The sequence below is a fragment of the Diaporthe citri genome (assembly GCF_014595645.1).
Source record: "Diaporthe citri strain NFHF-8-4 chromosome Unknown scaffold_7, whole genome shotgun sequence".
Lineage (NCBI taxonomy): Eukaryota > Fungi > Ascomycota > Sordariomycetes > Diaporthales > Diaporthaceae > Diaporthe > Diaporthe citri.
The window spans coordinates 2,933,980-2,959,704 of NW_025064852.1; the positions used below are offsets into that span (position 1 = coordinate 2,933,980).

Here is a 25,725-nt window from a genome sequence, read left to right on the forward strand (position 1 = left end):
CCCAGGTGGAGAATGCTCGCGGTTGGCGCGGAGCGGTGACTGCTTCATCTGATCAGACCACCCGGAGGAAACCAAGGTTTCCAATGGACGCCAAGTAAAATTAGCCTGCAAATCAATAAAGGCCATACAAGTCTCGCAGTAGACTCCGATGCAGTGCGTGGTAAGAAAACCATATTTCGCTAGGCAGAGGGTATTTATTCGTGGAACAGTATGCAGCCTCGAGATCTATCTCAAACCACATGATCGGAGGGGGGCGTGGTGGAAGTGGTCCCCAAATTAGAATTTGGAGCATGGGAAACGAGGCAAAAGGGAAAAGCCCTTTTTTTTTTTCCGGAGGGGGGGATTGTTGAGATTGAAGGGGGGGGGCTGGAAACAAACAAAGGACGTGCACGCGGTCCCGGGGTTGTCGGTCGTTCAAAGAAGGTTGTCATGCATTGGCGGCGCCTGAACCTTAATGAGCTTAATGGCGAGCTTAAATCTTTCGGTGGCTTTTCTGCGTGTTTCTCCCTTTTCGCGTGTTGGACCGGCGCCAAGAAATAAAATCGAGACCAGCCAAACCAACCAACCAACCAACCAACCACCCACAACCAACACCTCCCAACACCAATCAGTGCCAGATAAGGAAGACTTGTTTTCCCGTTTCCCGCCGGCAGGCTATCGCGCCCATTTCATTCTCAGGACAGAGCCTCGGAGGCGGTGCCAAGCCAACACACCCTCAGCCCGTCCTCTGACATCCATTCTTGCCAATAGTTTTATTCGTCTTATCTCTCCGTTGGGGCGTGCGTGGTTGGGGGCAGGGGTGGTCTCCAAACCACTGGGCCGAGTCATGTCCAACACCACCTTGCAACGCATACAACAATGATCCCATCAAGCCGGCTGCAGCGCGGCACAGCAAAGCAAAGCAGTCCATGGGGACACTATCTTTTCGCACTCGTTTTGGGACCATCGCATCTTATTGCCAAGTGCAGTTCGTGCCCAAAGATGCCAGCCAGCCAGCCAGCCAAATGTCCTCAGCATGCATGCACGTGTACGGTGTAACACTTCCCCATGGGCTGTGCCTGCTCACTGCGCCGAGACAGGCTTCGATGGATTGCCCGACAAGCCTTTTCCTCTCACATCTTCGTCTTCTTCTACATCGGGGTCCGATTCGGGCGCGCACTGCGGGCCTGGCTCTTGGCTCCTAGCTCCGGAGCGAAGGCCACGCGGTCAGCTTTCCCATCCCCCACACCCCGGGGGTCCGGATGCGCACGTGTGTGCGCTCGCCCTGTCGTGCTGTTCGTGATCGCCAAACCATCTCCGGGGTCGGTGGTCAGCACGAGACAAAACAGGACAACACGGCCGGTGGATGCATGACCTGAACAGGTTGAGTTTGTTGTTCCGTGGTAGGCTCTCTAGTAGTAAATTAACCCAGAGGAGGCTACCCCAGAGCTGCTCTGTCTCTCGGCATGTGGGTGGTGTGCGTGTGTTGCATCCCGAGACGGACGGTCGTGTCATCTAGCAATGGATGTCATGGCGTGGGTAGGTAGTCACGCCCGCTATCTTGTTGGGCCTGCCACTCGGGGAGCCGGACCGCCCCCAGTCGTTCGCCCCATCGCGACGATAGAGAGGTAGATGACACCGGCTAGATACGACGCCACGTCCATCCGTCGCGGGTCTGTGGGTGTGGGAGGGGATCATGGTCACACTCAACATCTAAATCTGACCCAAGATCCGATGCGAGCCTGCCGAGTCGGGCCCCAACATGCCGAAGGATGTCCCGGAATTGTCAAAAAAGCATGTCGGCTCCTCTCCTCGGGACCTTTTGGCGTTCTGGCGTGTCTGTATGTGTGTATGTGTGCGTGTGCGTGCCGTGCGCCAGCCCTCACGCCCGTGGTGCCCACCACACCTTCGCGTAGGCAGTGGCTGAAGATGTCATGGCGTCCGCCTTGTCCTTGGCCGTGCGGGATCGGTCAGATTGTACGATGGGGTCCTCCTGCTCACCAACCACTGAAAAACCCGGCCGGCACGAAATGGCCTGGCCTCTGCCCGACTACGATATACAATCTCACCCGTGTTACTGGCCGGGCGTTGGCCTGAGCAGTAAAGTAATATACGTGGTAAGCCGATGTGGGTGATGAAATGCTTATAATAGTGTCACTCGTGTGTCTCGGCTAGCCGCGTGTATCGAGCGCAGATAGTTGTACACGCCCGCGGAATTGTGTCGCCGCGCCCGCCCGTCTGCCTCTGTGAGACCATCAGATCGGCATATTGGGCGGGGATGACGACGAATAGCTTCCAACGGCCTTACTTTTTCTTGTTCTTTTCTGCCTTGCTGCCCTTAGGGCGCGGCAGGAGGAGAATACTAGTGGGGGCCTTCTACCCGTCGTATCCAGGTCACATGCAGCCCTCGTATGGCCGGCCCTATTAAAAAAGGGCTGATGCAGATGGTGACACGAGGCTTGTACCGATGTGATCAGGCTTTCTTACGTGGGGATGCACCTAATTACTAAGGCGAAGAAGAAAAAGAAAGGAAGACAAGAGATGGCGTAGGCGGGCAGCCCTACGGAATGAGATAAAGTTGTCGGCCATGTTGTGCGATTCCTTGTTACATGCATGTCAGATTTGGATCCTCGGTGTAACACCACATGCCGGCTTGGGGAGGTAGTGGGCGCCAAGGTAGGGCTCGGAACCTGCACTGGTTCGCTCGCATATATGTGCCGGCTTTGTCAGATTTTCCCCCCCCCCCCCCTTTTCTCAAATTGATGCTTCGGGGCGTTTGTGTGTATGCGTGTGTGTGTGGGTGCGCATGTGCGTGCATATGCGACATGCAGTCAGATATCTGCGGCGCAACGAACGGATGCGGCAATGCGGCAGAGCACGAGGAGCTGACTTTGACCTTCCGCTTGTGGCTTCGAGATCTGACAGCCTTACTGTGTACGTAGGCGAAGGAGAAGGGGGGGGGGGATGACGGAGGCGTGGCCTTACTCCAGACACCTGCGGTGTTTGAAAAACACACCACAACCTGTTTAAAAATATCAAGGGTCGAATCTACAACTACTGCTGGCGGTCATCTTTAACAAAGCTTCTCTCGATGCCGCATGCCGCCGCATCATGCTGCTTGCCGACCCCCCCCCATGCTTACCTACACGTATAGAGAATGGTCCCATGCTGCTCCTGCGTGGGCCTGGCTGGCACCTGGCCAGCCAATATTGGTGAGCAGGAGGAGCGAGGAAGGAGTTCAGGCAACAGCTGCCCTCCTTCCCAGGACGCCGCACTGTGATTCCTTGTCTCATCGTGGTACGATGCCGGAGCTGCGAGGCTCTCGGCTCGGAGAAAGAAATTACCTGAGCAAAGAATGCGGCTCACGGCACGAGACCACACCACCCACACGCACAGTGTGAGCCCTGGCATGGGGCCGAGGAGATCCGACACTTTCCGTACTGAGACCTACAGTAGTCTACGTGCTGTGCTGTGAAGTCGGAAATCGTGGACCAGTGGAGAGAAAGAGAAGGCCTCTTGTCTCGCAACACCCTGCCTGCACGTCACAAAAGCGCTCAGGTTCGAAACCTTGGTGGTCCACAGCAGCAGCGAGTGCCCTCGCTTTCTGGGAAATCCTCGGGAGTTTAGGAACCAAAGGTTTAACTGACAACTGTACTGTAGGACCCGCACGCGTCTTCCGCCTGCACAAACGAAGCTTAGGTTTTATTACGCTTCAATTAAAGAAAAATTTTAAGCTCGCTCGCTTGCTTAATACGGGGGGGGGGGGCTTGGCAATAGTTCCCAAATTCGACCCGCCTGCCCGCCCGCCCGCCTGCCCGCCGCCGCCGCCGCCGCCGCCGCCGAGATGATGGTGGTGGCTATAGGGTGTCCGAGGAAGGGGTTTGGCGCCGGCACCAATTCCTTTCACGGTCGCATCCAACCTAGCTCCAGCCAGGGAGGAAAAGAAAAGGATGCCGCACATCGCCTGACCGCTGTGGTCTGGGGTCTGGGCAGGGCCGATGGAAGGGAAGGAAGCAACCCAACCCATTGGCTTTTCCGCACCTGCTCACGCCGAGGGGCCGCTTGGAGCCAAGTCTGACATCAGGGCTCGCTTGGTATCACCAGATCTTCGAGGGCCAAGAGGGGAAGGGGGAGTCTGAGGGGAGCGACGGCGGCCTACACGGCAAAACACACCTGTCAGTTCTCGTCTTGGCCCTTTGCTCGTCGACCCAGTTATGCCGGACGTGCATGAGACGGGGGCCGACTATCATCATCCAGCCTGCCAGCCAGCCAAGGTTTCCTTGGAAAGGTGACCACAACAGCCTCCGTCTCTCACCTCATGGTGGAGTTGGGGGACAGACATGCTCCCCCCTCCGGCCCCGTCAGCGGGCCCCCTGTCCACTGAGATAGAGGGAGAATCCTGTGCTTTCTCTCGAGAGCGCATGTCTGCAAAGGTCCCCCCATCCCCCTGCCTGCCTGTTGTTCCCTGGCATCTGCCGCCGCTCCTAATCCCGACTTGCAGAACAAGCTTAATTCGAGGACTTGTTTAGCGCGGAGCCAAGGGTGGAGCGCCAATGTGTGCGCATGGACTTGTCCGCACTGAGGTAGGGAAGGGGGGTCCCACTATGATCTGATGTGGTTTCATACCAGCTTATTTTCCGAGATTGATCCTGCCTCCAATGGTCCATCGCCTGGAGGAGCGTTCGGACTGGCAACCCGGGGGGGGGGGAATGGCGAGACGATATCATGTGGTTTGGGCCACTGAGACCATGATCGGAGACAATTGATTGAATAAATGCGGGCAGCTATAGTAGTGTCAGCATCATATCGCGAGTGGCTTGGGACGGCTTCCGGATGGCAGCACTCTGATACCAGGGGGGGCCTCGTCAGGCGTGGGCTGTCACAGTACCAAGTTCTCGGTACAAGTCCTTGGCACAGAAGGAGAGAGAGGGAGGGCCAGCAGGGAAAGCGGCATTTGCCATGTGGGTGCTCAGTGTGTGTGATGAGAAAGGGTGTCCAACCGAGCGGAGCCGCTAGAGGTCAAGCTTACGCGGCCCTCTTCAATAAAAAGGATCCAAAAAGCCAGCCACTCCGGTAGGGTCCGGGTCAATTTGTGCCCCCCCGGCGCTGGCCCTAAGGTTGACAGCATCCTAACGCCGGCCCTTGCGACGCCTCAAATGCGACGCTGGTAGATTCGCCCCATACGACGTCCTGCTAGGGCCATCTAAGTGTCGAGATGGCCAGCGGCCGTGGCTACCCTTTCAGGGCATGTAAAGCGAGAGATACTTCCTCGACCAACATGTGACTCAGGACGTGCGTGCTGGAGATAGATGCGCGACCTTTGGAAGCATGATAGTTCGACGGGGCTTTCGATAGATCTCGGCCAGGCTTCTGAGGTCCGAGGAGGTTGGATGAAATTAGGGTTTGCCATGCAGACCCTCGAGGAGCCCGCAATTCCTGCTCATGTTCTCCCCGTGCCTTCCATACGAGACGCCAGGGCAGAAGAACTCCAAACCAAAGTCGAAACGAGGTCGTTTCCACAGCCCGGCCGCTTTCATCTACCTGCCCAGAACATTAATCTCGTCTATCGTGCAGCACAAGATTAAGCTCGGGCGCCCAATCTGCACGCCCTGCATAAAGGCAAAGTCAGGACATAGGAAAGCATCGTCCAGTCTTTCCTTGCATAAAACCCCGTCAGGGACTACCGCCGCAAGTCGTCACCACCGCTCCATCTAGGGAACTGCAGGCGAAGCTTTTCCAGAAGCATGTGAGACGTTGACAGGGCAAAACGTGCTCACGTATAGTGATAACCCTTCACTATAACCCTTTCTCAAACCCTCGATCAGCGCGAATAGGTTGTGCCCGTCCCCCAGTCCACACACCAAACCAAGCCGCGTCAAAAGATTGATCTTCGTCTGAGCTTGTTTAAACTCTGTCGCTCACCCGTTTGATCCCATCCTAGCGCCCCTCGGGCAATGGGAACACATGCACACTATCTCTCCCACCTTTCCCCAGTCTCGAGACACCCCCTTTCGTCTTGGCTGCGGAATCTCCGGATGATCCCCTCCAAGAGGCCTGAGCTCCTCGCGTGAACCGCCAAGTTTCTTGGGTTCGTAGATCATCGATTTGCTCATCCTCTGTTCATTAGCTGCCCCTCTTCTTATCGGAGTCTCGAGTGCCGTCCACCATCCCGACCTGTCTCTCGTTGTGCACAAGAGGTACCAAGACCGATGCGATCGTCGGGAATGGGCACGCTTGGAATGGGACGCATCGACTCATGTCCAGAGGGGTCTGACCTGATCACAGCACCTACCTGGAGCATAAGCCAAACAAGCGATGCATGGTGAATGTAAAGCCTAGATAGATAGGCGCGCGCTGTGGCCTGGTGGTTTGGAGTTGTGAACGTAAAGTATCGCCTTTTCTCTCCTGCAACCCGGGGAATGCCCAGCCGCAGGGTCGAGACCTACGCATAGTCGTGGCATTGAACGAGTTGCTATTTCAGCTCAATGGCGAACGCTGTCGGTGACATCATAGGCTTAACTTTGTCATGAACTCAATTGTATATGGCGAGGAGCCTAGGTCAGTTCCAAAAGACCAAACAAGGTTCACTTCTGCGGTAGCTCCCGCCGCCGCCGAAGGGATGATCGAGGTGAGGTACAGGCGATGTACTGTATAGTTTCGCCTGCAAATATGCACAGACAGTGCATTGCTTTAGATCCCCGAGATGGCGACTCATGGCCTAAGCGCTGCATAAGAATGAAGTTATTGTCATCGGCGGTCAAAGTCTTGGATGATTTAGCCCTCCAAGCTCGCGGAGTCCGTGAAACTCCCAATCCCGAGACGCCACGATGCTCGATTATGTGGACAGCCACCTGGCTAATCATCGTCCGACCGTCGCTGCCCACGTCGGGATCTTGAGCTGTCCGCCATTTGCTGTTTCTGGCTGCATTGCTAGCCGGTCCGCTTGACAGATAGTCAGCCGGCATGCATTAATCCCCGCGACGACAGACAATGGCAGTTGAACAAGCTTTGCGAGATTTTCCCCGGTTGGGGCTGAATGAGTGTCAATAGACTTCACCAGACTACTGATGTACGTCCGATACGAGACGTCCAGCGGCTTGTTCTTGCAATTCCTGACTAGCAGGTAGCCCTTGTCCGAGGAATGCTCTTGAACATCGCCTTCGAGTCCGTTGTCAACGATGACTGCCCGACTACGTACACTCGGATGTGTCGGACATCGGTCATTGACACGCGTGATTGACCGCCGAGCCACGAGTGATTCGTGTAGACGGCCACGAGTTCGCGGCGAATCCACATTCGTAGAGCTAATTGTGACGATTCCCAAGACTGTTCCACTCGCACGTTCGGCTGGCTGTCCCACGTATAACGCCAGTGCGAAAGTCTCGCTAACACACGATGCGGTCGCGAGGGACAAAGTCAACTGGCAGTGCCTTAGTGAGTTGGCGGATGTTGCTTAGCAAGCAGAGCATGACCTGGCTTCAGGCCACTATCGCCGTAGATCACAGGTCTTTCCGAGCCCAGCGGCCTCAACCACTCCACCTTACAGTTTGACTTGGCGATGCTCAGCTGTCGTGGGTCACACGTCTGGAAGCGACAAACCGAGGGTTGTCCGATACTCTCTCCAGGACAGAACCTGACAGTGAATTCGAAGCAGAACTACTGCTCCATGCTTCCGAGTGCTGGCAGTGCCATCCTTTAGATCAGGAGTTGTTGGGACGACTGTATAGACCCAGACTGTGCAACGGGAATAAGGAAATTGGGACGGGACGAGATGCTAACGCCTGAGGCTTGTGAACTGGCACAAACTGCCAAAAAGCAATTTCGTAGAGCCGCATATCTGCTTTGCTGTAAATATGCTGAGCTCTCGGCCTCTAACATTGGATATCCCACGCGAGGCTGATAATTCCAGCGAGCCCCTAGCAAAAGTGAGCCACTCGGCGCGACGGCGAAAGAGGATGGAAGGGGATCGGCGACTCGCTTTCGGCCTTCGAGTCAACGGCGAACAAAGAGGTGAGATGTACATTATCGAGATATTGTACATGATGGTTTTAGTCCCGGGTCGGAAACGGGAATGAATTCGGAGTACGCGATGATAGATTATGACAGCATTTCCACGAGGGACGACACCCCAGATCAGGGCGAAGACCTTTCTCACCAACCCGTGAGCAATATCACGCGGCAATGTGCAGCCGTACCGCTTGCTTACGGGAATTTATTCGTAGTAAGGCCGTAATCTCTCGAGGGGTCGCACGAGGACGTCGCCCGGAAAGCATCTCGAAACCTGTCATCTGCAAGCCTCGTCCTGAAGCCTTGCAAGGACAAGAAACGGTCTTCCATAATCCTCGCAAGGAAGGCTGCATGGTTATTTGCCAGCAAGACATGAGTGGCGCGGTGTTGCAGGACTCGGTTATTGTGGTTGGTAGCACGATCGGTCCTGGTCATCCCAAGTAGGTAAGCTTTGACGAGCACAGCATGGAAATCTGTCCAGATGGCCCGATCTGCGCCCGAGTCCGTCCAGATCCAGCGTGCCTGTGTCCCACTCAACAGTCGCACCGACCGTACCAACGGGGAAAGGTCACTGTGTCCCGGATGCTCTGGACCCCAGCAGATAGCTGAGTAAACGGTCGAAGCCGAGTCCAAAACCCCCGTGAGGAGGACATCCCCAACGCCGCAAGTCGACATACCAATCCAAGCTGCCGGGCGGCGGCATAGGGTCGTCCACAGTCGGAGGGCTGGTGTTGTCCAGAGAAGGTGTGGCCATATTGTGCTTTTTCATGGAATCCAAGAGCTGTGGCAGGCGATGCTCACGCATCGAGCCGCCGGCAATCTCGCAATATTCTGGCACCAGGAGATCAAAGCAGTCGGCGGTACGGCGGGTTGCTGATCCGGTTTCCGGAGTTGCACGCATGTAGAAGGGCTTAATTTCTGATGGGTAGTCGGTAACAAAGACCGGCTTCCCCTCTCCAACCACGCGGGCGATGTGCTTTTCGTGTTCTGACTGAAGCCCTGCGGCCCACGAAGGCGGCTGCTTGAACGATTGAGCGTCTCTCTCCAGAATGTCGACGGCTTCAGCATACGTCACACGTGGCCAAGAAGGCTGCATCATTCCCTGCCATCTTCTGGCGACTTCTTCTGGCGAGGCTCTGTCAGCAGCGCTTTCGCCGGACGCCCTGTCTTGGCCTGGGGATCGAAGCTCCTGAGCCACCCGAGACTCGTAAAGACTTGTGGTCATACATCGTAGCATGTCTTCGACAACATCCATGACGCCACCCAGCTGATCCACAAAGCTCATCTCCGCCTCAAGCATGTAGAACTCGCTCAAGTGTCTCGACGTGTCGCTCTTCTCTGCGCGGAACGTCGGGGACAAAGTCCACACATTGCCGACAGCCTGTGCGAGTGCCTCAAGATGCAGCTGGGTTGATACAGTGAGATATTTGGGGGCTCGGAAGAACGAGTCGGCCGCCTCACCCTCGTCTTGTTCCGCAGGGGCGACCTTGAAAACCTCTCCGCCGCCTTCACAGTCAGAAGAGGACAGAATAGGAGGGTGAGTCTGGACGAATTCACGAGTGGCAAAGAACTGGGTCAATGCCGCGATGCTTTCGGACCGAAGCCTGAGGAGTGCGGAGTTGAAAGGAGTTCTCGGCCGAAGATGAGGTATCGTTCGCAAGTACTCAGGGGTTTGGTACTTCTTCTGAATCGGAAATGTCTGAAGGCGAGGATGGTCAGTCACAGAACATCTCAGGCTTGCCGAAGTCTCAGCAGGCTCGCAGAGGGAAAACAGGCGGGACGGCAATGCACCTTGGGGTCGGAAGGACCCAGGACTTGGACGCTATCGACGTGGAGCTCATGGGACTGGCCGGTGCCCTTTGAGGGAACCCAGGCCCCGGTGAGACGAACGGCGGCTCCGAGGGCGAGACTGTGTAGAGACGACGCGTCAGTATGAAAAGTGTCAGCCCGAGACAAGCGGTCTGGAAGAACAATCCGCACCCTTGGGCCTGGTTCGTGGGCACGAGGGCTTGCAGAGAAGCAAGGGAGGAGCCGTCTCCAAGGGCGACAAAGGAGCGCGACTTCATGGACCGCACCGAGCGGATGAAGCCATTAACGACGACATCGCGGACCTCTTCCTGGGGCTTCCACTCGAGAAGCCTCGCAACGGACCTAGAAGCAACGTTGCCACTGCCACTTGTAACGTATCGACGCGTCAACGGCGAGAACGCTGGACGAGACGCGACGGTTGCTGTGCTCCTCAACGGCAAGTGCCTGGCAGCGAGCGCCAAGTGGAATGCACGCATGTCTCCGCCAGGAACTGGGTCGAGGGTGAGGTGGAGCAGGATCAAAGGCGGGCGGAGATTCAGTGAGATGGACGCGTGATCTGCATCGTATCGGCCTCACGTTACCTCGACATGATAATTCGCTCGAGTGACGTCTTTGGCAAACTTAGACTCTGCCGCAGGGTGCAGGTGCAGCTCATCAGCGGGAAAAGAAACTCGGGCGTGTTGGACGTTACGTAATTCACAAGTATGCACAGACCATTCCCTTCGTCAGACCGTTTGCAAGATAGAGACCTCATTACAGGTAGACTACACAGGACATGCACCCACCCATCCTGCAAGCCAAGCAGGTGCATATTTCGACCTCAGTTCATATTGGGACTCGCTGTCAAACGCCATTTATGATGTTTGGGACCCAATTGTATCGTCACGAAGGTGGTGATAGGACAATTCCCGCGAGCACAGACCGTCTTGCCTGAAAACGGTCTCCGGCCAACCACACCACGGCAGCTTCATATCTGACCGAATCGACCAGGGCGTCGACGTGCTTCGCTACCACGCCGGCAAGGTGCTTTGCACTGCCTTTGCACCGAAGTCTTGCTGCAAACTCAGATTGAAATTCTCCAGTACATCCACAGTGTCCATCAGGCTCACGCGTAGACGAGTTCCTCGTCCTCAAACTGGCCGGCCGAGAGCGGTGTCGCTGGTGTTGGGAGACAGACGGCTGCAGATCATTCCTGTTTTCTTTGCTACGCACCAGGTAATATCAAGATCCCTTTGTCTTCCATTCTATTCCATCACATATCACACGGAAGGGAGCATTTGCCAACGGCGTGAGCCTCTCTTCCGCGAATGCCGCGCGACCATTTCAGTTCCAGCGAGTTCGTCCTGGCCCAAGGCAAACGGAGACTCGCTGCTCCAGTCCCGTGGAGTATATTACTTGTCAAAAGTACTTAGCATCTGGCGGGTGCCGCCGTCTCGCCCGGTCACGGACTCAACTTGCCAAGCCCTGCCGGGAGAAGTGGCCCAGGGGAGGCTCTACGTGCTGGTGCTAGGTTGGGCAGGGCGAAGCTGGGCTGTGCATGTTGACTGCCCTCTCCTTCACGGCAGGCGGCCCGGAGCTTGATCTCTGTGATTGTGCTACAAGTCACTGTCAAGCTGTTCCCATCAGGTGGCCTTGAAATGCTGCAGTGGACGCTGTCCAGGGCAAGCAGGTCGAGCAGGCCAGTGTGGTTGGCCGTCCACCCCCGAGCTGCTGGGACTGACTGTTGGACGTGACTGTCACAGACTGCGGGCAAGGTCTCGTCGTTTGACACTCGGCCTGCAGCGGCTCCACTGGAACGTGCTATGTGGGACGTCCCAGGCTGTCGGATTCGACTGGTGGCCTTGGCTCGCAAACAGAGGGCGACAAGCTTCCTGATTCGGTCCTCTGCCCTTGCGAGCGGCCGGATTCGTTTGGGCAGATGACCTTGTTCTTCTTTTCGAGGGATGCTGAGCGGCGAGGCACTAGCAACAGCCAACAAAAAAACACGGACCCTTTTTTTTCTATCCCCTCGTCTTTTTCTCGTGAAGAATACAAACCAGAAAACCGTTGTGTGGCTCCTCGCTAAACCCCATCTGTTCGGCAAGACGCCCCTTCACACTATCGACCGGAGCCGCCATCCACTCGGCCGCTAGACGTGTGCCGTTTCCTATTGTTTCATTGCAGCGTTGACCTGCAGAAAGACAAGGCAGGAAGAGGAGGGGCCCCGGGGAACAGATCACAAAGCAGCCAAATCCAGATCTGGTGTAACAGACGGCAGATTGCAGTAGCAGGTCGCGGACGGCCGCCTGCAACCTCATATCACTCTCTGAACCCGCCAACCATGAATTTGGATCAGGTGGTCCTACGCCAATCTGCTGCCTTGTTGCTCGCACCATAGCGAGCGCCGCAGGAGAGGCAGCCCCGGGACAAAGGGCTGTGTATAAACAGCTCTCAACAACTCGCCCTCGTGGCTCGTCACCACTGTTGGGCCTCCCGTTGAATGTTCAAGACATGAGTGGATATGTTCAAGCACCCCGGTTACACCGGCGCCTTGAACAGTCTTTGATTTTTCGCTTGGGATGGTCCGTCCTTGCCCGCTCCACGCCCACCGCTGCCGAAAATCGAAGACATATCTGCAACCACACCCGCCCGCGGTTTGTGTCTGGTTCCCGAGCCTGTTTAAAGCTGAGCAGTTATATAATGGGCTGACCCAAACCGTCCATCGATGATCCTCTCCCCAACGTGGCCCTCCAACACCAACTGACACTCCTTTCTTGTTCTTTTCTCCCCCATCCCCCCTTTCTACCGCCATTCCTGGTGATCACGGCTGATCAGTACCGCTCTCCTCCTGTTTGACGCCGCTGCTCGCAACTACAACCCACGGTGGTCATTGAAGGAGTCCGGTTCTGACAAGATGCCGCCCGGTAGCTCGTCCAGATCGTCCAAGCCAAAGCCCTCGGAGGTGGCTGCCCAGACCAAGAGAAACACCATCCCTTACATTCGCAAGCACTACGCCAACACATGGCCGCTGTATTCCTACCTCTTTTCGAACCCACTGAGCTTCACACCAGATCAGTTTCCACAGAGGCCCATGGGTCTCGCAAACCCGACCTTCTGTACGTCTACACAACCGGGGCTCCGGCCTTTTGGGTACACGTTGTGCCTGGTTGTACCGCATGGTCTCACTAACACGCATTCTAGGGATCCACTCGGATGATCCCGTGGATCTTGCAACGAGCTGGTCAGCGCGGAACAACAACACAAGGGTAGCATTCATCTGCGCCGCCAACGAAAAGAGGCCCGGCGGGGACTGGGAGACAGGCGTCGTGGGCTACGAGGAGCGCCTGTGCCGGAGGAGCACGCTGTCCGCCACGATCGCGACGCCGGGCCCCGCGTCCTACGTGACCGGGAGCCACTACCCCCTGCCCTGGGCGGGAGGCATCTACTCTGACAGGGTTGGTAAGTCAAAGGCTCCTCTCTCGTGACTTTACAAACCGAACGCGGGATCTGTTGGCCCCTTCTTCGCTAACAACTGTTGTGTGCGAACGGGACAGTCGTCTTCCGCGGCCCGCACGACAGGTACGAGGAGCGCAAGCTGGAGGATTGGCGGGCGCTGCCGGTGGTGTCGGTGACGCCCATGTGCCGGCCCAAGCTCAAGGAGGGCGGGGCCAAGTACTCGTTCGACGACGAGCGCGAGATGGCCAAGAACAAGCTGCGGGCGGCGCTCAGCATCTGCGCGTACAACGACATCCGCAACGTCGTCATCGGCGACTTCGGCCTGGGCAACTGGTACCGCAACCCGCCGCAGGAGATGGCCGAGCTGTGGCGCGAGGTCTTCCTGTGGGACACGAACCTGCGCGGCAGGATCGAGAACGTCGCCTTTGTCTTCGAGGACCCGACCCAGAGCACGATGCGCCTCATCCTCGAGGACGCGGCCAAGAAGAACAAGGGTGGTGGCGGCAGCAGCAGCAGCTCGGGCAAGGGAAAGGGCAAGTCGTCCAGCTCGTCCTCGGTCCCCGCCTGTCCGACGGACATGGCCGTCTTCGAGCGTGTCTTCAACCCGGCCGAGATCCAGAGAGTCACCCAGCAGCCTGACGGCAGGATGGGGCTGGGCAATCTTGTGTGTTAGGCCAAGACCTGCACACACGTCAAGAGCTGGAGACAGCAGGAGGCAGTAGGCTGGATGTTGGTTGTGGCTTATTTTGGCTGGTCCGGTCAAGGGACTTGGACGCAGGATGCCGCACATTCTGGCTTGTATTGGGTTTCTAATTCTGTCGGGGATGGGAACTATTCGTTCGTGTCTTGATACTCGGTTTCCCTGGGATTCTCAAAAATTGCTCCGGCTGGTGGCTGGCCGACCGGCCGATTGCAGTTACTCTACTCTATTACTCTTGCACACTAATCTAACAATTTGACGTCTTTTCTTTTTCCTCATTCCAACCGCCGTGTCAACTCGAGTGTCTCTCCTGGATGCTTCACCGCCTACGTCAGCCTCCCATCTGTCCCACCGTGCTCTCAGGGCTGCAGGAATGCAGGCCCTATCCAAGATCTGTGATCTGTGGCGTTCCTCCTAGGAGCATTGTGTTTGTGTGCGCGCGCGTAGTGTATATGTGTGGTGATGGCAGTTCAAGGCATGCGGAACGACGTCGTACCCGAAGCGCCTCCAGCCTCGACTGCTTATGCGGTGTAGCCAAGGAGGCTGAACCGTCTGAGACGGGTTGAGCTCATGTGACCTCGCCTAACTGGGGGTCGATTTCCACGGCCCACCCACACACATCAACTTGTCTGAGTCTCGGACTGCTGTCGCGGAAAGGGGCGCCTGTCTCTGCTGACACGAGTGGTGGATTGATTGATTGATCGATTGACCGTCCGATCCTCCCCTGTGCCTCGACGGGTCTGACAAGTTCCCATTGCAGCCGTAACGTCTCTTCCAAAAGTAAACGCGCATCACTAGTTCACCATGCGAAGAAGGAAAATGCCACATACAGCCCGGCGGGTGGTGGCATGACGTTGCTTTTCTCGGACCAGGGTTCCTGTGCTGTGGGCAAACCAGGGAACGAGTTGCGGAGACGGATGGGTTGATGCAGAATAAAACGCAAACAGGCAGCCTAGACCACCGCAGACGGGCACAATCTAGTAACGGCTTCGAGCGTGGAATCGGCGCTTGCAGTCATGCCCCTTGCGCTGAGACACTGATCTGGGAAAACTCGGGAGGCGAGATGGATCAATGCTGACGTTTGTCTGCAATGAGATGAGCATCAGCACATCGATGAACGAGAAGAAGTGACGTTGAGCCCGGTTTGTCCCTTGAACTATATAGAGTGTGTAGAGAGTCTCTGAATAGTGTTCAGGCTAAGACTGCACTGGGAATCCAGCTGTCAGATCTCATGAGAGACGGTGAGAATGGTCTGCCTCATGGCCTTGACCACGACACACTGGCCAAAGATAACAAATCATAGCGGTGAAGACATCGAAGTGATGCTCGACTGTCTCAGATTGCCGAGACGTAACTCAGGCCACAGATTCACAGTCCCATAAGCACGGTTAGAATCTGGATGACCTGGTGTAAGCGATATGAGAACCTGTGTCCAACCCACCGAGGCGAGGTGAGGCTCGGGCAAAGGGGTCCGTCATTCCTGCAGATAAGAAGACACGATATCCCTCCTGATCGTGGACCGGTGAGCATAGACAGATGTGCCTCATGTTGACTCTGAAGCACATGATGACGGTGTGATGTGCTGGCTGTCTCTAGTGGCAGCGCAAAAGTGCCGAACATTAGAGTGTGGCTTGCCTTGACATAATTCTCCAGCGCTACGACAGCAGAAGACACGACAAGACGAGACACACGACACACACCCTCGACCGCTTCGTGTGCCCCCCACCCCACCTCTCCCACCAGGATGAGCAGAAGAAAAGGAAAAGAAGAGGGATCGTCGGTCGTTTCTGGCGGAACGTAGCGCAAGAGTGAGATCGAGTCGCACCGATCGTGCATGTCGGGTCGCACGACGGGGAGGTCCTACGGCCTGAAGGAGGCTAAGCGATCCATGCATCAAGCCTCGATGCATTCCTGAGCCAGGCAGGGCCTCGTTCGGGGCCAGCATGCACACACACACCCAGTGCATGTGTGGGGGGGAGGGGGGAAGGGGGATTGCGTCCTTCACACGATGATTCTGAGACCACTGGATCGAAATCGGCGTCAGAGGAGGAGAGCCACCAGAGACGAGAGCAACACAGTGTGCAGACCTGGGCCCATCGTCGTGTGCAACGTAGCAGCTCAACGTCGAGAGGGGAGACACACACACACACACCCACACACGCTCGACTCACACTCGGAGATTATAAGACAAGTAGAAGAGGGAAAAAAACCCAACGACTTGCACAGCCCCCCATCATCCAACGGTCGCCTAATGCAGGGTAATGTGTGACAGCGCGAGACGCAGATTGACATGCAAGATGCGACGCCCTCGTCACCGTCCACTTGTCTCTCCCCCCCACCCCTGGCCCTGCTCGACGCGACTGCCCCATCCATCTACCTGTATTAATTATTGTTTGACATTTCCCCCATTTCTCTCTCTCTCTCTCTCTCTCTCTCTCCTTACCTCCTGCAGACACACGCACGTAGGGGATGAGGATCCGGCGATCTACCAGGGCAGCCTGCATCACGACGCGGCACACCAATACGCGCATATATGCACCATCACCAAGTGAGCCTCTCTTTACTTCTGCCGCCCTGCTTCCCTTCTGGGAGAGGATATTTGCTTTTTGGATCCGATTCTTCGCTCCTCCTTCCTTCTTCGTCGATCGGAAAAAAAAGATTCGATCTTTCTTGTCCGTCCGTCTGACCGTCCGTCTGCCCCACTCACGCATCTATCCAGCCCAGGCACCGACCGGGAGGACTAGGAGGAGCTCGATCACTTGTCTCATCCTTCCCTGCCTCGCCCGGCTGACAGCTCACTCACCCACCGGAGGAACAACCTGCCTGAAATCCCGCCCCAACGGACTGAGTGACCGACTGACCCCACTGGTCTCTCGCTTGTTGGCATGGGCTGGGATGACTCTTCAGTGGAACCCTGTCGCGAGAACAATGTGCGGCGTGATATCTCTCTGCTGCTTAGGTACAGGACCGTTGCGGTGCAACAGGCGTGAGTGTCTTGTCCGTATCCCCCCTCCCCTCGAGTGCGACAGTCACGAACCTGTAAGATTCCAAAACCAGACAGAAGTATACGACGCTCAACAACGTCCGGTCCTGTCAATTTGCACCACTGAATGCAAGCTGATTGCCCCGGGATGGAAAGGGGGTCTGAAAAAATCTTGTGATATTTGATTTGCACCGTCATACTGCCGGCTATATCATACGGCAACATATACTTCCCAAGTCAACGTCACCATCGCTTTGCAATATTTTTCACCCAACCAGGCACGACTCCGAGTGAAGATAAAAGCATCCCATAATGTGCACCGCCTCTCTCTGCGATGCAAATACTCTGACACCCTCTTCCAGCACCACGGCGCTGGTGGGTTCTACCAGTAGGCGGGCCGCAGACCGGCAAAGGTGCCCATGGCCGAGTTCTCCATCTCGACCTCCTTCTTGCGCTGACCCGCGAGCTCGAGCTGCACCATGCGGTGGATGTTGACGAGCCAGTCCACATACGACTGTGCCTCATTATTCCTGGTCGCCATGTTAGCAAGTGCTCTTTCGTCCTAGTCACGTCTTGTCACGTCTTGTCACGTACCTGTCTTCAACTAGCCCGCGCGCCCATTCGTACTCGGCGCCATCGATGCCCTGCCTTGCGAGCTGGACAGTGAAGCCCTTGGAGCCCCTAAGCGTCTTCCAGAACTCGATGATATTCCGCACTTGTGCACTCAGAAGCGTCTCCAACACTGGCAGGTCGCTCGTGTATGCATCGAGGCTTTGTAGTGTCGTCTTGTCCTCGCCGAAGAGATCCTGGATGAGATTCGGCGACGTCTGCGCGTGGAACCACAGGATGCACTGCTGACCATTGTCCATCAGGTACACACCGCCGGGCTCGACCTTGCTAAAGGTGTTGCGCATCGTGGGCGGCAGCTTGAGTTGGCCTGTTGATGGGTCCGCAAAGCCTTCAGTCTCCTGGAAGTTGTGCACGGCTATCATGCGCGGGTAGAGGTACAAGCTCATCTCGAGGCAGCCCATCCCACGGATCATTCGCATCTCGTGCACGCGTCGGTCTGAGGTCTCGTTACCGCCCTTGAAAGCCCTGCACTTAATCATGCCGAGCATATACATGCAGAGCTCCTTGAGCTTATCCGGCATGACGAGCTGCGCCGGTGGGTACGACTGCGAAACAAAGTGCTTCCTGTAGCCGGCCATCACGTCGATGGTCTTCTCCTGCAGTACGAGCCTGATGTCCTTCAATGAGGCTGACGTGCTTGCCAGTTTTGTTGCTGCTTCCTTGGCGATGATCGACACGACGGCGTCTTGGTCGACAAACTTGATGCTCTCCTTGGCATTGTCACTGACACTGGCCACGATATTGCAGCACCGCACTCTGCGCTCGCCGTTTGCGGTGGTGTACAGCAGCGCCGACTGGAAGTGAGCATCCAGCTTTGAGTCTAGCTTGCCGTCGTGGCTGAAAGTGACACCAATTGCCCTGTCCGCATCAATGCTTCCAATCTCGAGGTCAGCACCAAAAGTGTGCTGGATGAAGTTTCCGTGGTATCCAGAAACTTGCAAGCCATTGGAGCACCTCACTTTCATGAGGGCTTCGTAACCGGTCTCCCGGGTGACTGCATGTTTTACCTCGAGAGACAGCTTGGCATTGTCTCTTCCGTTCACAAAGTTCGGATAGTAAAAGGTCTCACCGCCGGTGATAGCAGAGACGTAACCTATCGTGGCAATGTCAAGATAGCCCCCAGTGGGTGCAGCAAGGAAGAAATCGGCTCCGACTCCGGCGGCAGCCATTCTCTCGGCGAGTTTCCTCCAGCCAGGGTGCTCAGTCGTGAAGAGCTTCTTGTCGATCTCGCCACCTGGATGCTTGCCATCGTCCCTCATGAACAGACGGCCAGGGCCCCATGTTGGCAACGCTGATAGTGAGCAGATGATCTTGCCTCCGGTCTTCTCGAGAGACGAGACGGCTGAGTTGAGAGTGGACAGCAGGGCGGGTTCCGGGTTCTTGATGGCTGAGAACATCTGTGGTAATCTTGTGAGCAGAGACGAGATGACAGCCCTATGCCATGGTCAGCGTTTTGCCTCTGAACGAAAATAAGCCACAACAGGGTTCATACTTTGACTCATGGGGGTCAACAAACAGCCCATCGCTCAGGGGTACGAATGGATCCTCGATATCGGGCATGATCATCATTTGAGCTTGCTCCAACGCGGCCTGAAGTTTACAGTCAGCATCAAAATCAGGCAAGATGGCCTCCAAGACTCACACTGCAGTTGTAAAAGTGCACCTCCTTGTCGTAAGTGACAAAGCCAACCCTCGAGTTGGGGGGTATTCTCGGTTTTGTTTCGCCGTTCTCATCTTTCTCCTCTGATTCGTCCGTACCGTACAGAGTGGCCAAAATGCCATCACAGAAAGCCTCAAGGTAACCCTTGTTGAAAGCCTCCTGGGTTACATCGATGACAAAGAGCCACCTCAGGCCCACTGGCTCCCTATTGTAGTACTCCTTGGGGCACACAAACTCGACTGTGCCGCGGCACAGCTCCGGCCGCTGGTCCCGGTCGACGCGAATGCCTTGCGGTGAAGTTGCGCAGAAATATTCTGGCGGGGTATCATTGGGATATGTGCAGAGGTTGCAAACAAACTTGTTGCCACCCGAACGGAACATCATGAAAGGATTGATGTATGCTCGACATCTCCTACACCTAGGTGGACCGATGTCGCCAAAGTCTAGAACGGGGACCTCGGCCTCGCCAGCCTGAGCCCGGGCCAGCGGCTGAAGCATGAGACCGAGGGGCAGTCCAGTTGTATGCAGCGCCTCTGAGGTGGCGGGGATGTTGTTCATGGTCAGTCGGGCAAACTTCGGCGAGGAGTTGCCCTGATCAAAGGCCACGAAGGAAACGGAAGCAGGAGGCGGCACGTGCTTCTCGAAGGTAGGATAGATGTTGCTGAGGTAGTGTTGTTGCGCGGCGTCTCGGGCGGCGGGTACACTGGGGAGCTCGTCCTGGGAGACCTTGTTCTGCCCTCCAGCCGAGACAGCAGCCTCGCTAATGCCGTCCCTCGCACCGAACTCTGCTGGAGAGGCGACGCTACCTGGTGTGTATGGGGCATTGGCGGGAGCCGGAAATTGGCCCTGGTGCGGCTGCGGTGAATAGCCTGGCTGGCCAACGAACCCCGGTGGTTCCTGAGGGGTCGGCGTTCAGGAAGGCCGTAGCAGGTGTACCCGCGGGAGGTATCCCGTTGAATGCCTGAGACGAACCGGTGGATTCGACCTGGTGGTATGCGTGCCTGTCCTTCTTCTTCCTCTTTCCCACACCAACCTGGTGTCCCTCGGCCCCGAGCGACATGCCTGCCATCTGCGCCGTGATATCGTTCGGGTCTGCTTGGGGCTGGCCCTGGAAATATCCCTGGGTCGGCTGGGGCGAGGGGCCGCCAGGCGGCATTGACGAAGGTGTCCCATAATATGGTTGTCCCTGAGGAGTGCCTTGCTGAGGTGGAAATTGTTGTTGTTGTTGCTGCTGCTGGTACGGGTTGGGAGCAACGGGTGGTTGGAACTGATTAGGTGTGCCCTGGTTCGACTGGTTGTACTGGCTGTTTGGATCGTTGGGATCTTGCTGGCCCATGCCAAGGGAATGGTACATGGCGTGGTCCATCGTGACGGTTTGCGCAATGAGACTGTTGCAGTGCTTGGAGGATAGTGCTCGCGCAGAAGGGAGTCGGACGAGGGTGGGCAAAGGCTAGGGTGTCAGATGTTGCGGGACAGCGTGGTGGTGGCGGTGGTCGATGATCGCCGAGGTGCGTCTAGGATGCTCGTGTTTGCGCCAAGGGAGAGAGGGAGAGAGAAGAGAAGAGACGAGATGCAAACAGGCTCATTGGCTTTGGACGAGCAGCAGCATGGCCGTAGATGAGTATCGAGGTGTATTCACAGGCGCGAATGTATATCAAGAGAGTGTCTCCAACGGACCAGGTTGATTGGGTATTAATAAAATACGGGAGACTGCCCTCGCCCGCATCGTCGCCGAATGGTCAAGCTCAAGGTGGCCTTTCCAAAAAGTGACACCAGGAACACTAGACAGGGATCCGTGCTCTTCCCGAGCAGCCAGGCTGCCTGCCTGCCGCAGCTACCACCCCTCGTGTTGATCACTTGCAGCTTGCCGGCCTGTGCATTGCTAACTTTCTGGGGAGGGCTGCACGTCAATCCATGTCAACGCATCGCAGCCAGGGATCATCAACCTGCCTTGGTCTTTCTTTGTGCTGCCTGAGAGCCAACAACAACACCAACAGAAACCAAAGTGTGACGAGTTTAAACTGCCGCACGTACTCATTGAATACCTTCCCACTCATTACCAAGCCCACCAGGCGTGGCTAGTAGGGTTATACTGAATTAATCCGCTCTCTTCCTGCTCTTGATCTTGGCGGCGCGCATCGACAAGCGCAATCCACGACCCGGTTCAGAGGAAAAGATGCGCATGGCAACGTAGAAGCTATTCAGGGCGACCATGTTCACCTTCTGCCCCCTGCAGGGGGCTCTTTCAGAGTCCACCGCATCTCAGTCGCTGCTGGAGCTGGATGGAGGCGTCAAGGTTCTCATCGACGTCGGATGGGACGAGACCTTTGACCTTGACAAGCTTAAAGAGCTCGAGAAGTATGCCACAAGCCCCTTCGACAGGCGCATCCATCGCCCGACCATGCTTGCAGTCGCTGAACCAACACGAATACAGACAAGTCCCAACACTGTCGTTGATTCTCCTTACGCATGCGACCGTCTCCCACCTCGCCGCCTTCGCCCACTGCTGCAAGAACTTCCCGCTCTTCACCCGCATCCCCGTCTATGCCACCCGGCCAGTCATCGACCTCGGACGAACACTGCTGCAGGACCTCTACGCCTCGACTCCGGCAGCTGCGACGACTATCAACCATGGCTCCCTGGCTGAGACCTCGTATGCCTTCACCCAGTCAGCGTCTCCTGATGACAACTTCCTGCGACAGGCCCCAACATCCGAAGAAATTGCCCGTTACTTCTCCCTTGTCCAGCCGCTGAAGTACTCTCAACCCCACCAGCCCCTTCCGTCTCCCTTCTCGCCCCCGCTCAATGGCCTGACCATCACCGCCTACAACTCCGGACACACCCTTGGTGGCACGATATGGCATGTTCAGCATGGGTTGGAGTCGATTGTCTACGCTGTCGACTGGAATCAGGCCCGAGAGAACGTCTTTGCGGGCGCGGCGTGGCTAGGAGGTGGTCACGGAGGAGCCGAGGTCATCGAACAGTTGCGCAAGCCCACGGCGCTTGTGTGTAGCAGCAGAACACCGACATCACTGGCTCGCACCAAGCGAGACGAGCAGCTGCTCGGCAACATTCGAGCTTGTGTGGCCAAGGGCGGCACAGTCTTGATCCCCGTCGACTCTAGCGCCAGGGTCCTTGAACTATCGTACCTCATGGAGCACGCATGGCGTGAAGAGGCAGCAAAGGGCAAGGATGCCGCTGGCAGCCTGAGTGGCGCCCACCTCTATCTTGCCGCGAGGAATATCAGCAGCACTTTACGCCACGCTAGGAGCATGTTTGAGTGGATGGATGAGAGCATCGTGCGCGAATTCGAGGCTGGTGCTGACGGCTCCAAAAACATCAATGGAGACGGCAACAAGGGCAAGAATTCAGGCCCCTTCGACTTTAAGCACCTCAAACTGCTAGAACGAAAGACACAGGTCGACCGTCTTCTTCGAAGGTCGACCGAAGAGGGGTGGACACGAGGCATGGTCGTTCTTGCCAGCGACAGGAGCATGGAATGGGGCTTCTCCAAGGATGTTCTCAAGTCCATTGCCCAGGACTCAAAGAACCTCGTGGTGCTCACCGAGAAACCGAACCTCGGCTTACAGAACACGCCGTCGATATCCAGGACACTGTGGGAGTGGTGGAAAGAGCGCCGAGATGGTGTCGCGGCCGAGCAGCTAAGCAACGGGGAGACTCCCGAGCAAGTCTACGGGGGAGGGAGAGAGCTCGAACTCGCCGAGGCACAACGGGTGCCTCTGGATGGGAACGATCTGACCATCTACCAGCAGTGGCTTGCTACGCAGAGGCAATTACAGGCCACGCTCCAAACCGGCGGTGCCACCGCTCTCGAGGCAGTTGGAGATGGCGTAGACGACGCATCATCCGAATCATCCACGGAATCAGAAGAATCGGAGACCGAACAGCAAGGCAGAGCTCTGAACGTGTCGACGACTATGGGACAAGCAAGCCGGAAGAAGGTGGTCCTGAAGGACGAGGACCTGGGCATCAATGTCCTGGTGAAGAAGACAGGTGTGCATGACTACGATGTGCGTGGGAAGCGAGGCAGGGAGCGAATATTCCCCATCCCCGTACGAAGGAAAAGGACCGACGAATTTGGCGATCTTATCCGACCAGAAGACTTTCTTAAAGCGGAAGAGCGTGATGACGACGGGCAGGAACCAGGAGCCGTAAAGAAGGAGGAAGTCGAGGGCATTGGAAAGAAGCGAAAGTGGGATGACCTCGGCAAAAAGGCCAACACCACCAACAAGCGGCCCCAACTGAACAGAGCCGCGTCCGACGATGTACCTATAGCCGCCCCTTCGGAGGGCTCCGCAGCCGTAGACGACGAGCTTGACGGCGGGGAAGAGGAAGAGGTGCCAAACCTTGGGCCCCTCAAAGTTGGTCGTCACCAAAGAGACCGTCCCTATCAACCTCCGCATCGCATTCGTCGACTTCAGTGGCCTGCACGACAAGCGATCCCTCAACATGCTGATCCCGCTCATCGAGCCGCGCAAGCTCATACTCGTGTCTGGCAACGAGGAGGAGACGATGGCACTTGCGACAGACTGCAAGAAGCTCCTGGGCGCCGAGATAACCACTGCTGACAATGGCACGACGACGGCCGAGGTGCTGACGCCAGGCGTGGGGGTGCCGGTAGATGCCAGCGTAGACACGAATGCGTGGGTCGTCAAGCTGGCCGACCCACTCGTCAAACGTCTCAAATGGCAGAACGTACGCGGCCTGGGGATCGTAACCGTCACGGCGAGGCTGGTGGGCGCAGAGGGCAACGCAGACACGCACCCGCACCTGCCCGGGGCGACGGAGGAGGAAGCCGCCCACAAGCGCCTCAAGACCGAGGGCGAAACCGAGGCCAAGGATGGGTCCGACGAGAAGGCGTTGGTGCCGGGGGTGCCGGTCGTGCCGACGCTGGACGTGCTTCCGACGACGATGGCGTCGGCGTCGCGGTCAGTGGCGCAGCCGCTGCACGTTGGCGACCTGCGGCTCGCGGACCTGCGGCGGGCGATGCAGACGGCGGGCCACACGGCCGAGTTCCGGGGCGAGGGCACGCTACTGATCGACGGCGCGGTCGCGGTGAGGAAGAGCGCGACGGGGCGGATCGAGGTGGAGAGCATCTGCGTGCCGGCTGCCGCCGGGGCGCCGCAGCAAGGGGGCACGTTCTGGGCGGTCAAGAGGATGATCTACGACGGCCTGGCTGTGGTGGCCGGGGCTTAAGACGTTTGCCTCTGACATGCTGACCTGGCTGACTGAGGTCCTAGGTGCAGATTCCGGCTCAGGTGGAGCTCACCGGCCTGACTGGGCAGCAACTCGTTGGAAAGGACGGCAGCCTTGTTTCGGGCGGTGGAGGGACGAGAGGGATTTGCAGCTTGTTGTATTACTATTCTATATCTTGGGTGGGCTGGTGTGGGCATCGTAATGCCGGCTAGGTTGGCGATGATGCTGCTGGGATGCTCATCTTGGTACCAAATCATCATCATACCCAGAAAATAGCCGCCTGCAGCGCTGCATTCACACAAATGAAGGAAATGACCCATGACCTCATACCAGTGCAGAAAAGAGGCAGCCCGGCACCTGCGATACGGCGATACGGTAATGACCACAAAGAGTCTACATCACCAAGCAATCTCTCTCGCACGCCCTCACTCTACTCCGCCTCTCTATGTATTTCCTTGGAAATAAAGGCACGCGGCTCCGAGACCCGGCCGTGACTAACAACTCTGTCTGTGCCAGGGTGAGAAGCAAGCCAACCCCCATCTCGTTCGCGGTCTTGGCGGGGGCGGGTCCCGGGCCACGAGATTTGGGTTGCTCTCATTCTCTCTCAGTCTCTCTTTGCTCCCCTTTTCCGTCTTTGATGAGTTGTGGGGCTCCCCTCCTTGCCTTGCTTTCCCCGTTGCGTGCGCCGCGTCGGGTTTCGGGCTGGCAAGACGGGGTCGTCCTGCCGGGGTTATCGGGGAGCTAGCTAGCTGGGCTTTGTCTACAACACACAACTTTGTTATGCGTGTGGTACCTTGTGTGCAAGGCGCATGGCGGGATTACTGTGGTAACTTTGTTTGTATTTATGCGCGTGTCTTTGTCCCGTCTGTGAAGGCGTATTTGCCGTATATTTTCCGTACAGGCTGATATTTGATTAATTGACTGGAATCTTGGATTGGAGGCAAGAGAAAAGGAATAGGAAGTGGACAGGCCACACCCCTCGTGGGACCTGCCGACGCTGTCATGTCGTTTCAAGTGCTGATCAATGTCGCCTTTTTTTTGTTTTGGAGGGACGCGGGTGGGCGAGCGAGAGGACGAGGGAGGCTGGCCGATCCGACGCTGTGACCTCGTTCCCGCCCGGTCTGACATGTGGCCTATTGGTCTCCACGTTTTCGCTCTCTCTCTCTCTCTCTTTCTCTCACTCTCTCACCTGGTGCTCACCTGCTCGCCGGCACCCACACCGTTGGGAGATGATTTCAGGGGGGTGATCGTCGACAAGGCCCGTATTATGGTACTACCCACCCACTGGCAGCTGTACCCCGTACC

At 56.8% G+C, this 25,725-nt stretch overlaps 4 protein-coding genes across 4 annotated transcripts; 2 read left to right on the forward strand and 2 right to left on the reverse strand.

Annotated features, from left to right (window-relative positions):
* Positions 1–8,554: 8,554 nt before the first annotated feature.
* INS49_013988 (uncharacterized protein) lies at positions 8,555–10,271 on the reverse strand (the record flags this gene model as incomplete). The annotated part of the gene is made up of 3 exons (XM_043174680.1): positions 8,555–9,685; positions 9,778–9,895; positions 9,967–10,271. The coding sequence occupies 3 exons, from the start codon at positions 10,269–10,271 to the stop codon at positions 8,555–8,557; spliced, it is 1,554 nt and encodes a 517-aa protein (XP_043021625.1).
* A 2,417-nt stretch (positions 10,272–12,688) lies between these two features.
* Positions 12,689–13,903, forward strand: INS49_013989 (uncharacterized protein; the record flags this gene model as incomplete). The annotated part of the gene is made up of 3 exons (XM_043174681.1): positions 12,689–12,890; positions 12,976–13,233; positions 13,329–13,903. 3 exons carry the CDS (start codon positions 12,689–12,691, stop codon positions 13,901–13,903), a joined length of 1,035 nt encoding a protein of 344 aa, XP_043021626.1.
* A 3,392-nt stretch (positions 13,904–17,295) lies between these two features.
* Positions 17,296–20,569, reverse strand: INS49_013990 (uncharacterized protein; the record flags this gene model as incomplete). The annotated part of the gene is made up of 5 exons (XM_043174682.1): positions 17,296–17,443; positions 17,508–18,977; positions 19,036–19,133; positions 19,186–20,049; positions 20,090–20,569. 5 exons carry the CDS (start codon positions 20,567–20,569, stop codon positions 17,296–17,298), a joined length of 3,060 nt encoding a protein of 1,019 aa, XP_043021627.1.
* An 846-nt stretch (positions 20,570–21,415) lies between these two features.
* INS49_013991 (uncharacterized protein) lies at positions 21,416–24,420 on the forward strand (the record flags this gene model as incomplete). The annotated part of the gene is made up of 3 exons (XM_043174683.1): positions 21,416–21,561; positions 21,638–23,525; positions 23,587–24,420. 3 exons carry the CDS (start codon positions 21,416–21,418, stop codon positions 24,418–24,420), a joined length of 2,868 nt encoding a protein of 955 aa, XP_043021628.1.
* Between the last annotated feature and the right edge of the window lie 1,305 nt (positions 24,421–25,725).